Source organism: Pseudorasbora parva, chromosome 7, assembly GCF_024679245.1.
Source record: "Pseudorasbora parva isolate DD20220531a chromosome 7, ASM2467924v1, whole genome shotgun sequence".
NCBI lineage: Eukaryota > Metazoa > Chordata > Actinopteri > Cypriniformes > Gobionidae > Pseudorasbora > Pseudorasbora parva.
This window is the reverse complement of record NC_090178.1, coordinates 24858521-24874274: the sequence shown is the minus strand read 5'-3', so window position 1 is coordinate 24874274 and position 15754 is coordinate 24858521. Positions and strand designations below refer to the sequence as shown.

The 15754-nt window shown below is 38.8% G+C and overlaps 1 protein-coding gene across 3 annotated transcripts; it reads right to left on the bottom strand.

Annotated features, from left to right (window-relative positions):
* Positions 1-1103: 1103 nt before the first annotated feature.
* osgin2 (oxidative stress induced growth inhibitor family member 2) lies at positions 1104-12151 on the bottom strand. Of its 3 annotated transcripts, none has more exons than XM_067448760.1 (7): positions 12107-12151; positions 8742-8877; positions 5228-5320; positions 4899-5035; positions 4602-4793; positions 2825-2916; positions 1104-2482 (listed from the first exon to the last, which is right to left on the bottom strand). In XM_067448760.1, exons 3-7 carry the CDS (start codon positions 5292-5294, stop codon positions 1195-1197), a joined length of 1776 nt encoding a protein of 591 aa, XP_067304861.1. In that variant the 5' UTR covers positions 5295-5320; positions 8742-8877; positions 12107-12151; the 3' UTR covers positions 1104-1194. The 3 variants fall into 3 exon arrangements, with proteins under 3 accessions (XP_067304861.1, XP_067304860.1, XP_067304859.1); XM_067448759.1 differs by lacking the exon at positions 12107-12151 and adding an exon at positions 9043-9094; XM_067448758.1 differs by lacking the exons at positions 8742-8877; positions 12107-12151 and adding an exon at positions 8034-8174.
* Between the last annotated feature and the right edge of the window lie 3603 nt (positions 12152-15754).

The window sequence follows — 15754 nt, the reverse complement described above, 5'->3', positions numbered from 1 at the left end:
TAGGGACAGACAAACACCATGGTCACTATAAATTACAATGTACTGAAGGTTTGGCACTTGTTTTAAGGTTGGTTTGGATCTCGTCAGATAGAAAAGATACATATAGTCCAGGTCTTATAATAACAATATGGCCAACCTAATGTTCTTCTTTTAGTGGTAATCTCTCTAAAAACCACACTTGTTCAGATCATGAACGTGTGGCTCTGTTGCTGTAGTGGCACGATACATTAGCTCCTTAACATCATCAAACAATCTACAGCACAGTTATCATAGCAGCCTGTTATGCAGGATTGGGTTGCAGTGATGCACTGGGTGATAGAGATGTTTCTTATTTTTATCTATTTAAACTACTATAATGTTTTCTGTATTTGAATATTTATCCAAATGGACAGATTTAACAAACTATTCGGGTAAGGCCATGTTTGTGCATATTAGGCAAATTAATGCATTAGCTCATTATTAGCTCATCAAGGTTTTTGAAATTGTGCGTATTAATATACATAAACTGTGCTGACTGGTATTTCACAGCCAAAACTTTAGTGCAGTCTGCAACATAATCTGCCTAATTTATCAGCTCTTAAGGTATTACTTTCCTTTACAGCTTAGTGTAGGCCTCCTTGACTAATGTTGCATTCACACTGACAACAATTAAATCATTAAAGATCGCAGTCTCTGAGCCTTTGGTGTCTAGTAGATGCTCCTACTCTCCTACTATATCTAACTCTGGCTAAATCGCTTTGCTCTGTTCAACCTTGTCACTTCCCAGTTATTTGTGACACCAACTATGAATGATGTTCACTTGCTTTGCCGCGACAAATCGCTGTCAGTGTGAACAGCCCTTTTGGCACTTCGATCATGATTGAGAAATATGCAGTCTGTGATATAATGCAAGAGCAGATAACTAATAATTACAAATAACAAGGCAACTGACAGCAACAAGAGGTAAAGCGTACTCAATCTAGACTTCAAACGACATTGACATATTGGCACATTATTTCTGACCAGCAAAAAACACTTTTGAAAGACAGTCAACATAAGACTGTATTGGGAAGAGAGTAGTTTCTCCTAGCTTCTGTTCATTTTTATAAATATACTTTCTCATATAAGTGGGCGTTTCTTTAATATTCACTGCATACATACAAGGATGAGATGTATCCCAAGATGACAACTTTCATGAAACACCTCTTGGGAGGCTTAGACAAATCCTCTTCCTCCGCCCCCACTTCCCTCTCTTCCTCGTCCTCCACACCCTCCTTCCTCGGCGATCAATTTCCTGTTTTTCGTCATCCTCTGTTTCAGTCTCTTGAGCAAACAGCTAGCAATGCCAAGAGCGCCACCCTTCAAGAAGCGTACAAAGTTGTCACCAACAAGGGGTCCCATGGCAAAGAGCCCAGGCTCAGCATTGCACTCAAAGGTGTAAGGGTTTATGTCGACAGGATTCTGTCTGCAGGAGATTGGCCTAGTGGGATCCAAGCCAAGGTACTGCCCTTGCTCCTTCAAGAAAAACAAGTTGGGATAGGTCCCGATCAGAACTAGCACCATAGAGACTTTGAAGACTCTAAGGACACCATTGGATCCCTTCATCACACAGTGCATGTCAGGCTGAAAGGAGAGCACACAGTGCTCAGGGAAGCTGGTGTAGTCAGGAAACAAAGATGGACTAGGGTCTGTTGGATTGGCAACAGGAGATGCTGGGTACATTTGGGAACACATCATGTGGTAGACCCTGTGATATTCAGGGTAAAGTGTCTTTGGCAACTGTTTGAAGATTAGACCTGGATCATCGGCGCGCTTTCGGAATGCATGTAACACGGGGACTCTATGGTTCAGGGCACACAGCACTGCGTCGGCTGCACTGAGCCCTGCCCCCACTACCAGCACAGGGTCAGAAGAAGAGCCCAGGCTGCCGTGACAGCTGACAGCCACCCCAAGGTCACGCACACTGTGAAACACATACGGGAGATCCTCCCCCTCGACTCCCAATCGAGCAGGTGAGTCAGATGCCCCTGTTGCCAAGACAACGTTCTCTGCAAATAAGCTAAATGGGACATGAGTGTCACCTTGGAACTGTTGGTAGCCCCTGACCTCCCAGAGTCCCTGTGCAAGCCCTTGGGACACCCCAGTAGTCTCTTTCATTCCTTCTTTGCCTCCTTTATCTTCATCTTCTTCCCCAATCTCTTCCCTTCTACCACAATTCTCCATTCCATTTTGTAACTCATTACTAAACCCATTTACCACTGCATTCTGACCATTCTCTGTGCTGTTCTTATTGCAATAATCAAACCCATTTTTCACACCATTCGATTGACCATTGATAGTGTCTTTTTCATTCCCAAGACTGGTTTCATGACTGCGGTGAAGTTTTTGAACAGAGGTGACATAGGTATTGTCCACAAAGTTCTTCTGGAGACCCATGAGCTTGACATAATTTTTGTAGTAGGAGGAGATCACATCTGGCGTGGCTCGATCATTGGACACCACCCTGTGACAAAATCCCACACACACATACAAAGGAATCAATCAACATTTGATCAATTAGACCATATTTATGTTTGATAAGACTGTAATATCTTCTTGAAATCCCTGAGAAATACTTATGCAGAGATGTCAAATCCTGCTCCTGGAGGCCCACCTTCCAGCAGAGCTCAGTGTCAACCTGTTCCAACACACCTGCCTGGCTAGAAATTTGGACAAGCTGGTTCATGTGTTTAATAGGATTATAACAAATTTACAGGAAGGTGGTTCTCCAAGAGTGGGACTTGACACCCCTGTGCTAATGGAAGCAGACTTAATCATGTATGCAGTTCTCCTCCATAATGCATACTTCCTTTTGCCCGGAGTCAAATCTCTGTAGTTGACTCCTGGTAACTCCATCCATATACCAAGACTAATAGTCAGCATCGAACCTTCCATTGCCTAGGAGACCAGAAGTTTTGTCAATGAAGAACATTTAGACAAAAAAAAATAAATATGTTAGGGTTATACATTCAGATACAGGTTTCTTCACATTAAGTTATGTTGTATTGGATAACTAGCATGACAAAACTCTATAATACTACCCTTATTTAGAATTTACCAAAGTAAAAAAGACAAAAACATACCTAAGTAAATTCTAGGGGTGTGACAAGACACTAATCTCACGAGACGATACGAGACTGGGTTCAGGAGAACGAGACGAGACAAGATTTTATCATAGTATTTTTAAGAAATCCTCAATGATAAAATACATGACTAGAAAAAAAGTTGCAGGTGCATTTGAAATGTTTTAACTAATCAACTTGTAATGAATGTCATTTAATTTCTACTTTCTGAATATGAATCTTCATATAGAATAAAAGACAACAAGCACTGTAAAGGTTTTGCCAAAAACTCAACTGACTGGCTCCTCTCTTGTATGTTGTCTCTTCAGACCTTAGAACTGTGCGTGAGCTTCTTCTGACCTCCTAACTGAACTCCTTCCCACAAAATGTTCATAGATATTAAAGGGCTAGTTCGCCCAAAAATGAAATTGATGTCATTAATGATTCACCCTAATGTCGTTCCATCTTCGGAACACAGTTTAAGATATTTTATATTTAGTCCGAGAGTGTATCCAAGTGTATGCAGACTATACTGTCCATGTCCAGAAAGCTAATAAAAACATCATCAAAGTAGTCCATATGTGACATCAGTTAGTTAATTAGAATCTCTTGAAGCATCGGTAATACATTTTGGTCCAAAAATAACAAAAACTAAGACTTTATTCAGCATTGTCTTCGCTTCCTTCTTTGTGTTCAATCCTCAAATAAAGATTAAAAAGATTGTGTATAAGCTTATTGATTCATGATTCGGATCACGTGCCAAACTGCCAAACTGTTGAAATCCCGTGACATTGGCGATCCGAATCATTGATCGATTCACTGATTCATGACCGTTTGAATCTTTATTTGAGGATTGAACACAAACAAGGAAGAGAAGACAAGACAAGGCTGAATAAAGTTGTCGTTTTTGTTGATTTTGGACCAAAATGTATTTTCAATGCTTCGAGAGATTCTAATGAACTAACTGATGTCACATATGGACTACTCTGATGATGTTTTTATTACGTTTCTGGACATGGACAGTATAGTCTGCATACATTTGGATACCCTCTTGGACTAAATATAAAATATCTTAAACTGTGTTCCGAAGATGAACGGTCTTACGGGTGTGGAACGACATTAGGGTGATTCATTAATGATATAAATTACATTTTTGGGTGAACTAACCCTTTAAGTGCAAACAATGACCATAATCAAAGTACTCAATATTCAAAGTCAGCTGATGGAATTAAAGCAACTGTTATATGACCTAAATAAATTGTTTTTATTTCTATAAAAAGCAAAAATAGAGTGGAGGCGTAATGTAAATGTAGCATTGGCATATTCTATCCCAATATCACCCTCCGTCAGATATGAGGCCAGACAGCTTTTCCACTCGACGAGAAATCTTTTCACAGTTTAGTCTTGCGAGATCTCGTGGCACCCCTAGTAAATTCTCAAAGATAACCAGTTAGAGGTTATTTTTTCAATTAATAATTTTTTCAGCCCAGGCATTTACACAATTCCAGAGAGCTCACTCACGTGCCAGGCACCACCAGGTGTAGCTTTGCCCAAGACCAGATGAGGAATGTGATGTTTCTTTTCCAGCTTCCAATGCAGTACAGAGGGGAACTCAAAGCCCAAATCTGCATTTGGATGGAGGAGTGTGTCAAAGAGCACTGCCACAGGGTTCCCTGAACGTCCCTCTAAACCTTCGCAAAGATACTCCAAATCCTACAAGAAGACACACCAGGCAATTGTTTTTTGCATAATTGATTATAAAAAAAATATTGTTCACATTGTTTACAATTTTCAAAGTTTCGCCACTCATCTTTTCACCTGTTCAGTGATGGGAAGATGCTTGGCTTCCTGTAGTTTACGAAAGAGGATGGGGTTTGGGTGCACAGCCATGGGATCTAAATAAGGAGTATACCCATTCAGAAGGTGTGACAAGCATATACCGGAAGGACCATTACCTGTGAAGGGGAAAAGGGAGCAAAGGTAACTACTTTTGTTCTTTTAATATATTATTATGAAATATTTCTTTATCCTTCTTTATTCTTTATCTTTATCCATAATAATTAAGAGCCATTTTGATTGTTTGATGCTGTAAACGCCCATCTTTCATTATAGATGAATCTGATAATGTTTGCTCCTTAATGATTTACCAATGATGACTACTGGCACAGTTCGAGTACAGTCCCTCGGCACAGAACTTTCTTCCAGCAGAGGCATAGTGGCAGCCAGAATTAGAGCTGGCACTGATAAACACAAAAAAAGACATTTGTCAATCAACATAAAATCAATCCTGGATGCAACATCTTAGGATATCACAGTAATACCATACTGTATGTGGATATTTAGTAAAACTGCCTTTGTGTAGAAACCGTTGCACTTTAAAAATTATGTTTGTGTATATTTAAAACTTTTTTAATTAAAGTTCCGGCCAATCGCCTTCCATGGAAAAATGTTGAAAGTGCCTTCTCGGAGTTCAAGATGCGTATGAGTCGTCTGACGAGCGTACCTGGCGAGCAAATATGGAAAAAGTGTAAAAAGTGTCTCTGCAGTTTAAAGGCTTACACTACCTAGGTGTAGCACTACCTCGCTAGGTAGTGAACTGTCCATAAACTGAATACGGAAAGCAGTCAGCCGAAACATTACTTTATAAAGTTTTAAATATGGATATTTTTTCTAACACAAATGCATCAGTTCACTTCTAAAGACATTTATTAACTTCCGAGAGCTGCTTGGAGCACATTATTTGACGGACAGATGCATTTTTATGGGCTTCAAAAACAGAGCAACAATTCCTGTCATTATAAAGCTTGGATAAGCCAGAACTTTTTTTTCAATATTACTCAGCTTTTATTCGTCTGAAAGAAGAATGTCATACTTTGTCCAGGATGACTTGAGGGTGAGTAAATTATAGGCTAATTTTCATTTTTGGGGGAACTATCCCTTTAAGGATAGTTCCCCGAAACTATCATTGTAACCAACTTGTGGGAGCCTGTAAATTCTATTCTAAATCTTTATTTTTTTAGCTTTAGTGATTGCTGATGCAATTTTAGTTTATTTGACATGTTGCATATTTACTTGCATGTGTACAAGCTTTTTTTTTCACATGAGGTTAAAATTTATTTAAAAAAATAGATTTAATCACTGAGCCAAATTAACAGCAATCTCTCCCCTTGTCATATATCTCATTTGCAAAGGTTCTAATAACAAAAATGTCAACAACTATGCATGCAAATATGGCCTTGCTCAAACAGTCTACCCTGCAGAGCTAATGCTAGCATTAGCACTGCCACTGCTTCCTGACAAAATAATCAGTTTTATGGAGTGAGGCAGTGTTATTTGAGCACACTCATTGTCTCGAGCTGACGGGTGTAAATCCCCCCTGATTACACCTCAGTTTGGTCTGTAATCCATGCTCCCCACGTTTATGTTTTTCAAAAAAGTGGGCTTGGCATGCTGACAGTTGGCACATCGCAACCGCCCATCACAACCTGTTTTTCTTTGACCCTGGTTGTTTACTCTTTTCAGAGAGAGCGTGTGGGATTCCATGCATAACCGGGGGTGAGGATGGCGGGACAGGGGTGTGTAAGGGGCGGAGGGGCGCATTGGTAATGTTTGGAACTGGCATTTCCACCCCACTGCCCCATTTAACAGTCTCCTGATCACATTCACAAGGGGTACTCGAATGGGATGACCAGCCCCTTGTTTTTCCACGCTCATTTGTCTCTGTTTTCAAAAAAGACACAATCCTCATTACATAGATTGCACCGCTCTCTAGAATACTTGATTCTGACAGGTCATTCAAAGAATTCAGAGGTAAAATATTTCTGATCAGTGAGTGCTGTCCAGGGAAAAACAGTACATTTGTCCGCTCATCCAGAAAACCAAATGTTTAGCTGTGTTCTCATGTTTTGATCTTTTTTTTTCTTTCTTCAGTTTAAATAACTGTCTGACTGTACATTATGCCTTATCGATTTATTAAAGCCAGTGCCAAAACAAATTTAGAATATTCTGGCACCATTAAACTGTTGATAAATAAAACCAATAGAACTGTATGCTGCCTTTTTGTGAACAAACAGTTATTTTTTTCATTGGCATTAGACATTCAAATATCCACATTCAAGGTGTTTAAATTCTTAAGACCATGATGGGAAACCAATAAATCAGACATAACAGGACAGGACACACTATTCTTAAGCATCTCATAACTCAATGTACATTAAAAGTGTTTATATATGGCACTAGCTGTGCAACTTTCTATATTATATATATATATATATATATATATATATATATATGTGTGTGTGTGTGTGTGTGTGTGTGTGTGTGTGTGTGTGTGTGTGTGTGTGTGTGTGTGTGTGTGTGTGTGTCATATACACAAGGCTATCAGTGAGTTTAAAGCTCAGACTGGAATGTAAGACTGTGTGTACATGCGTGCACGTGTCTGTGAAAGCACGTGTGTATGCATGTTGCGTATAATTTACGCCCCCAAAATAGTAGATGCACATTAAAATGGCTGGCAAACAATGCAATTCCGTTTAAAACAATTTCATTCAAAACAGTGTTCAGACAACGCCACTTTCAAACTAGAGTGACAATGTGTACATGTTACTTGCTCTGAATAAGTACATTGTAAATATCGAAACGTTCCTGTTAAAAAGTAGTATCTGATTTGTCTTCATGGCCTATTTTCATACACAAGTGAGTAAGTTAACACACCTTCATACAGAGCACGTTAACGGCACAGGAATGTTAAGTGTTTTAATCTTTCATTGTAGAAACTGAATTTCAGGTAGAGATAAATGAAAACACTAAGCGACGGGTGTACGACTAGAATGCGTGTCAAGACGAATATGCTAGAATGATGTTTGATAGGCTATTAATCTGCATAATTTAGTTGCTAGTCGCAGGCTACTAGTCGGAATGGTAATAAAAACGTTTCTATAGCGTTTTTCTTACCTCCAAGCGAATAATCTTCAGATTCTTTGTTTTGTTTTTAGATTCGTGTATCTCTGAAAGGCTTGCTGGATGCTGCACGCGGTATAAATATAGTCCGTATCAGTGGGAGGTTCCAAGCCGAGTCACCGGATGACATGGACGAGCGCTTTTCTAAAGATGCTGACTGTTTTCTGGGAAAGCGCCGGATAAGAATAATAGTTATAACAATTAAAATAGTTAATATATAAAAAAAGAATCACATGCGTTACTAAAGAGTAGCGGTAAGAGGAAAAGCTGCCGGGCGTCAGTTTCCATCCATCATCATCTGCGCCTCGTGCCGCACCGGCAGACATGTACAGCGAGCCCAGATACGCGGAGTCTGCCTCGCGCATATGGCATTGAAATAACTCTGCACGCGCTTTTTCCGTTAAACGGGAGGAAACTCAATCGGTCATTACTCGATGCGCAGCCCATGTTGAAAAATCTGTTATTCTGCTAGGCAAAACCGCAGGTTTTTTATTTTTTCATTCTTTTCCCAGACAGCATTAATACAATTGCGTTGATCCAATAATTTTGATTGAGATTGACATTTCAATGTTTAAAGTATGTTGGATCAGCATTGAAACTGATACGAAAGTCAACAGCACACATGGGTGGAGAGAGACAAACAATGATTTGTAGTCGATGCGGACAATATCATGCAGGTGTGTATCTCTGCAGGACACTCACAATCAGTGGGGCGTTTTCAAACCACGATGGGTATCTGCCCTCACATTGCATCTCTAGATAACTCCTGCTTCAGCACGAAGGATGGGAGAATGCTGCATTTATTCCACACCACGATGAATATGTTGAAACAGTGAAACTACAGAAAGGAAATGTAAATTATGGAGCTGCTTGGTTATCTCCAACAACATTACAGTGATATAAATACATTTTATATAGTTCTTAAATCAATGTCTTAAATTCTGCAATACATAGCTTGTATAGTAAATATAAGAAACAGAATACAAATTAATCATAAACTTACAGACAATGCTTTCTACAGAGGATCATAAGAGATCTGACTTCGCCCTCAATCTGCCTTAAAAATACAAGATTACATTTTTTTCAGTAGCAGATCAACCCTGTGAGGGGATAGAATGACTGCTTCAAGTTTCTTCTGTGTTGAACTAACTTTAAAGGTAGGGTAGGTAAGAATTGGTTAAAAAACAATATAAACAAATAAGATTTCTTTTAGTACTCACTATCAAGCTAAAATACTGATACTGGTAAAGTTTAAAATATATTTTTGTTTAATTCAGTAACAAGCTAGTTATATTTATAAGGCAAAGCTAAAAACGTGTAGCATTGATACATTCCCCCCCCCCCCAATAACATCAGTTATACTGTGATGAAGATGAATTTCGTGTAAGATTCATAACATATTGCAAAGTCTGAAGAATGACAGACAAGGAAGGCTCCGTTTCCAAACTTTTAATACGAACGAAGATGAACACTGTTACACAAGGGCACCTGTCTAACTAACTTCCCTTCTCTTCCTTTCCCCCGCCCTCTCCAGGTCCCTTTTTGTTAACCCTATATATGTCAGTGCAAAACAAAACAGCAGTTTTACAACTATGAAGAGTCTGTGCGCTACAATATACAGTGTTTTGCATGTAAGAGTTTCCATGATAAAAAGCATTGTTGATTAGTAGTAGCTAAAGCTAACTTAGTTCTAAAAAAAGTTCCTGGATGCTGTGTAATAGCTTTTACACATGCATTTTGTTATCTAAAGTTAAATTTTGCGCAATTCAACACGACAACGATCAACCTGAGCTAAGCATATTGAGGATTTATCATCTCTACTAATGGCTAAGTGTAAAATATTGTAACTTTATGCGAAGTAATGTTATGCTATATTAGGCAGCTACATGTGATACATGCTTCATGAAAACATAAACCGTAAAAATGTATAATCAAAATGAAAGATTACCTGTCCAGTAGAAATACAGCCAGCAATGAGTCGTTGTTCAGCCCCTTAGGTCCCTCAGTTCTCGACATCGTTCGAAAAGCCACACCCATATTTACTCACATTTGATTTCTTTGTTTATCTAAAGACTTCTTGTGTATTGCCTTTACATGTAGGCCTACTGTCTTCTTTTTTTTTTTGTTGCATTTTTTGCCTTCGCTGACTGCAAAACCCGGCACCGTGCGTTTTGAATGCTTTTGCTCTTCCTAGGGGTACGTGCATGTGTGGGCAGAACCTGTAGCGAAAGCGGTGGTTGCCATGGTAGCGAGAGAGGGTGACAGTAGCCCAAGCGAATCATTTGTTTCGTCCCCGAACAAAAATAATGAGCGGTGTTTATTGCAGATTAAACAGTCTAGAGTTACTTGATTTGTATGCTCTCTTTATCAGAGTACTTACATTTGAATTATGTATTGACATATAAAGAAACTGTTAAAAGAATTTGGACAAAAGTGTTTTAGATCATTCCTACCTACCCCACCTTTAACTGAATTCAACTGTTTTGGAATGTTACTATGGCAACCATTTTTAGAAGAAAGCTACATGACTAGGCATTGGAATCAATAGCAAACACTAAATAGATTATCCAGAACACTCCCCACCTGGCATCCGTAGGATGTCATAACTGAACTGACATGTGATAATCTATCTCTGAAGGCAAGAGAAGGACAGTGTCTGAGATTGGACGTAAGTAGACCTTTGGTATCCCGTCCTTTATTGTCCTAACGTTAAACTTCCTGACTCTTCCATCGTTTCCTGGGAAAATCTTTAGTATAATGCCCATGGGCCAGTCATTTCTTTTAACTTGACTTTCCTTGAGCAGGACTACATGTCCATGTTGAAGGTTACGTTCATCTCTTTGCCATTTTCTGCAAGTGTTTAGATACTTCCTCCTCCATCGATGCCAAAAGATGTTGGATAAACTCTGAACTTGTCCTTGTAGCAGATGTAGAGGTCCTTTTCATTAAAGTTACCATTTGGAGGTGGAAGCGTACCCGTTTTTTTTTCTTCAAAGATGGGGCCAGTGAAGTCAGATGCTCATCGTAATGACAAAACTTCTGTTTGATTTGGATATTGTTTTCACAGGGTCTCATTTGCCTGGGACTTCCATTCGTGATTATGTTTGTTTTGAAAGCATTAACTTCAAATGGTTTGTGGGCTCCATCCAGACAGACATCTCCTACTATTACCCATCCCAAAGCTAACTTCTGTGCAAAAGGAGCATGTTGAGGACCACTAGGGTGTTCGAGTACTTTGTGCACTTCAATGATGTCTCTTCCATTAAGGAGAAGAATCTCAGCCTCAGGATCAAGTGGCGATATCTCATGAGCTATTGATTTGAGGTGAGTATGGTTCCAAGCAGCATCAGGTGTAGAGATCTCAGCTCTGTTGTCAGGTAGTTCATTGCACTCAATAAGAGAGGGAAGTGTGAAACTGGCACTGTCATTGACTGATTCTACCATGAAACCATTTGCTCTGCGTCCTAAGATTTCTGATGTACCTGCACATGTCTTTAGTGTGTAAGGAGATTCCTGGTAAGCAATGTCAAATTTGTCAAAGAAAGTGGATTTTGCTAAAAACTTGTTACTCTGGTCGTCTAGAATAGCATAGGCTTTCAACTTTATTTGAGGATGATATTTATAATATACATTAACTAGGCAGATCTTGGAGCAGGATCTTCCTCTAAAACCATTCCCAAAGACCTTTGTGCAGCTGGATGTGGCGATAGTTCTTATGGGTTCTTCATCATCCTCCCCGCCATAGTGTATCACTCTCTTCCCAAAGTTAGAAAGATAGATTAACTCCTTCAACACCTGGGAGAATGTTGCTTTATTCCACACCACAATGTATATGTTGAAATAGAGTGAAAATACAATGCTTTCTACAGAGGATCATAAGATGAATGGCTGCTTCAAGTTTCTTCTGTGTTGAACTAACTTTAACTGATGCAATTAACTGAATTTAACTGTTTTGGAATGTTACTATGGCAACCATTTTTAAAAGAAAGCTACATGACTAGGCATTGGAATCAATAGCAAACACTAAATAGATGATCCAGAGCAATGGGCATTTTCAAACTCTTTACCTGATTTGCTATAATCCACTGGAGGCTTTGTTTTAAGGATGGGCCTTCATGAGTTTGGCAAGTCTATTGAAAAATGGTTGAAAAACATCTATTAGTTTGAAATTGGCCACTGATTGGAAAACGCCCATTTTGGTTTAGCATGTGTAGCCTACTTCCCAGTAGCCTAATTGATGCCTCTTCATTAGAGAGAAAACAGGTGAAAAGGAATGCATCTTGCTTTAGTAATGCTTATTGAAAATATATCATTTAACAGATTTCTTAAAATGCAAGAGACATGAACAGGAATGTCACACTGCACACAGCCCATGTTTTCATCCATCAGTGCTTAGAGCACATTTCTCTTTTAGTAGGAGCGAAGGAAGATGATGGATAATTAAAAAAATTAGAAGCACCCTCCTGATAATGCTGACATTATTGTTGACAGCCTGATCACCTGACTTGTGCCTTATCTCCTGCTCCCTAATTTACCTGATTTACTAATCAGGTAATTATTAATATTCCTGAATCGCTATTAAATTTAGGGAATGTAACTGATCTCCATTCAGTTTAGCCTGTTTCCACTGGAACACAAATTATAATTATAAAAAAACATCTTGTGTATATTTATAAAGAGATTGACATGGCTATTCTGTGATATTTAAAGAGATTAAGGTACATACAGTGAATCTGCAGCTTTAAAGGGATAGTTCTCTCCAAAATGGTCATCATAGTCACCCTCAACCTGTATGAGTGTCTTTCTTCTGCTGAACACAAAAGAAAATATTTTAATGAATGTTAGTAACCAGAAAGTTGATGGCAGCCATTGACATATTTTTTTCTTCCTAGAAATCAATGAGTGCGTTTACATGCACGTTCTTAAGCCGATTATGCCTAATAACCCGAAAATGAACATGGTCATGTAAACGCAGTAACCCGCTTTCTTTTATCGGAGTAAGGTCATAAACCAGTTGGAATACATTTTTGCCACATACCTTGATTTCGCTCTGCATGTAAACGCATTAACCTGCTTTCTGTCGGCTTATTGAAGTGCGCATGTGTGATAGGTGATAAAAAATGCAAACTTAGAACAGATTTAAACGCATCCAGAAAGAGCGAGCTAGCGTTTTGCATTACATATATCACAAATGCAGACTCTTTTAAGACCCAGAAAATTGTAAAGATGTGTTCTCATGAGATGCAGCAGAAGTAGAAGAGGTTCAATCAAAATGCTGGGTTGGATAAGCCGTAAATCTCCCACTGACACGGTGCACGCTTTATTTAACATCACAACTGACGTAACATTTGGAATACTCCGAGTCAGATATGGACATTATTTTTGACGTCACTAAAAGGAAATAACCCAGTTTATTAATAAAGTCATGTAAACACGGTTTACTTGCGTTGTCAGTTGACTGGTTTGCATGTAAACGGGGAAAACTGGTTATTTCAATAAGCTGATATTTGTGAGTTATCAGGTTACTGATGTGCATGTAAACGTGCTCAATGGCTATCGTCAACTGACCAATCTTCTTGTTCAGTGGAAGAAAGACACTCATAGTTTGGAACAACTTGAGGATGAGTAAATATGACAAACCTAAGCTCTTTTCTTCAAGATTAATTTATTTGAATGCTATGTAGTTTCACAGAAAAATGACTGAGATTTATGTAATGATCTGTGGTCATCGTTCAGTGGTGTTTATTCATCACATGAAGAGTTTAGCTCCAACACACCTGCTTGAAGTTTTCATTGATCCTACAGACCATGATCAGCTGCTTCAGGTGTGTTTAATTAAGGCTTTTTAGCCATCATCTAGCAACCCTCTCCCCTGCATCATCTTCTCTCAGACTGACTACCTTCATGTCCTCCTTCACTACATTCTCTTTGGTCTTCCTCTCGACCTCCTGCCTAGAAGCTCTAACCTCAGCATCCTTTTACCCATTGTGACGACTCTTGTGTTAAGTGGGGTTTCCCCAGGCTGAGGAGGCTGGTTGGCTGGCTCAACCAAAAAGGAAAAGGCCCAGGAAACTGCATGACTTGATTGTCATTTGCATTTGGTTTAACTTGTTTCTTTGGTACATCCAAACACTACAACAGCACATTACCCTTTCATGCATTCATTACACAACACACTGATTCCTGACTGTTACACTTAATACTGTTTTTTTCTGTATAGTTCTATTTTGTTAATAAATTGCGTATTTTATTTCGGCTTTCATGTGTGTCCCAATCTATGTTGCGTCCCTTTGAGCCAGTGATGGTGTAACAATAACACCCATATTTTCACTCTCCCTCCTCTGAACATTTCCAAACCATTTCAACATGGCCTTTCTAACTTTGTCTCCAAGACATCTCACATCTACTGTCCCTCTGATGTACTCATTCCTGAGCCTATCCATCATCGTCACTCCCAAAAAGAACTCCATAACATAGTTTAGAATCAACTTACAATTGTTTTTTAAATAAAATCTTGAAACCATAAAAATTGACTGGTTAATGAATGTATAATAGGCTACTGTATAATATTTTATTTCAGTTAACATTACCTCATTTATTATACGTAACAAAAAGGTGTTTTTTTTTTTACTATAAAAACCCAGCCTGAAGTATGCACATACTGATGCACTAAACATGAATCAGTATAATCAGGGGAAAAAAACATGACCTCACACTTTGATCAACTTCAAACATGCAATCAGCTTTTACACGGTCTACACTTACACTTGTTGACTCTAATTTAGCAATACCTTAAATGGATGTTGATTTGTGGTATTGTGACTGATTGTGTAGTCATAATGAGGTAGATCCCATGCAGTGCCACAACAGTCTCGGACACTGAACACAAATTGTATTAATTGTCTGAGACTGTTGTGGCACTGCATGGGATCTGCCAGAGTGATGGTGACTAACGGAACTCAAGGGACTTTTTGCTGTTGCCTCAAGTATCTCAAATTTATTGTAGACATCCAAACGAATAGGCCCTATGTGTTGTGTTTAGGCCTATTCGCTCCCATATCACAATAAATTATTTGTTCTTTTGCACTGTAGGTCAAATGTAACAGTGACCTAATAGGCAAATATAGATTGTATTTTTTCTTAATTTAATTTGTTACATTTTTATAAAGCCCTTTTTTAGGCACTCAAAGTGCTTTACATTTAAGGGGTGACTCTCCTTATGGTACTCTTATTTGTGAATTTAACTTATAAATTACATTTAGGTGGTAGACATCTTGTACATGGATAGGTATAGAGTAGACAACACCTTCTTAAAAAGATTTTTGTTTTAATATAGTGGCAAATATTATGACATTCTGACACCATTGCACCAGGATGAGCTACATTTATTACAAGCTAATTTAGCTTGAGTTTGAGTCACAAAGAAATAAAATACATTCAATCTATGCATTTTGACAGACATTACAATTTAAACACAGTAAAGTGACTAGATTTTTATCCCTTCTGAATGATAAGTTAGAACTTTGATGATCTCTTGCCTGGACGCACTGGCCCTTCTGCCCAGTCCGTGCGCGCGTGCGAGCGCACAGTCCACATACCGCTCCCAAAAGACCTGCGCAAGCTCCATGAACATGCCTTGATGTTTGGGTTGATTAGACCCGCTCAAGTATGTCATGAAATCCCAGAGACCTGCAACCGTATCGGCAACGGGTAAT

Bases quoted from the DNA above. Each gene is read 5' to 3' on its own strand.
- osgin2 (XM_067448760.1), bottom strand. From the start codon at position 5,294: ATGCCTCTGCTGGAAGAAAGTTCTGTGCCGAGGGACTGTACTCGAACT. The intron at 4,794-4,898 runs GTGAAAAGATGA...GTCTTCTTGTAG, and splicing joins ATCTTCCCATCACTGAACAG to GATTTGGAGTATCTTTGCGA. The intron at 2,917-4,601 runs GTGAGTGAGCTC...CTGGTCTCCTAG, and splicing joins CACCTGGTGGTGCCTGGCAC to GCAATGGAAGGTTCGATGCT.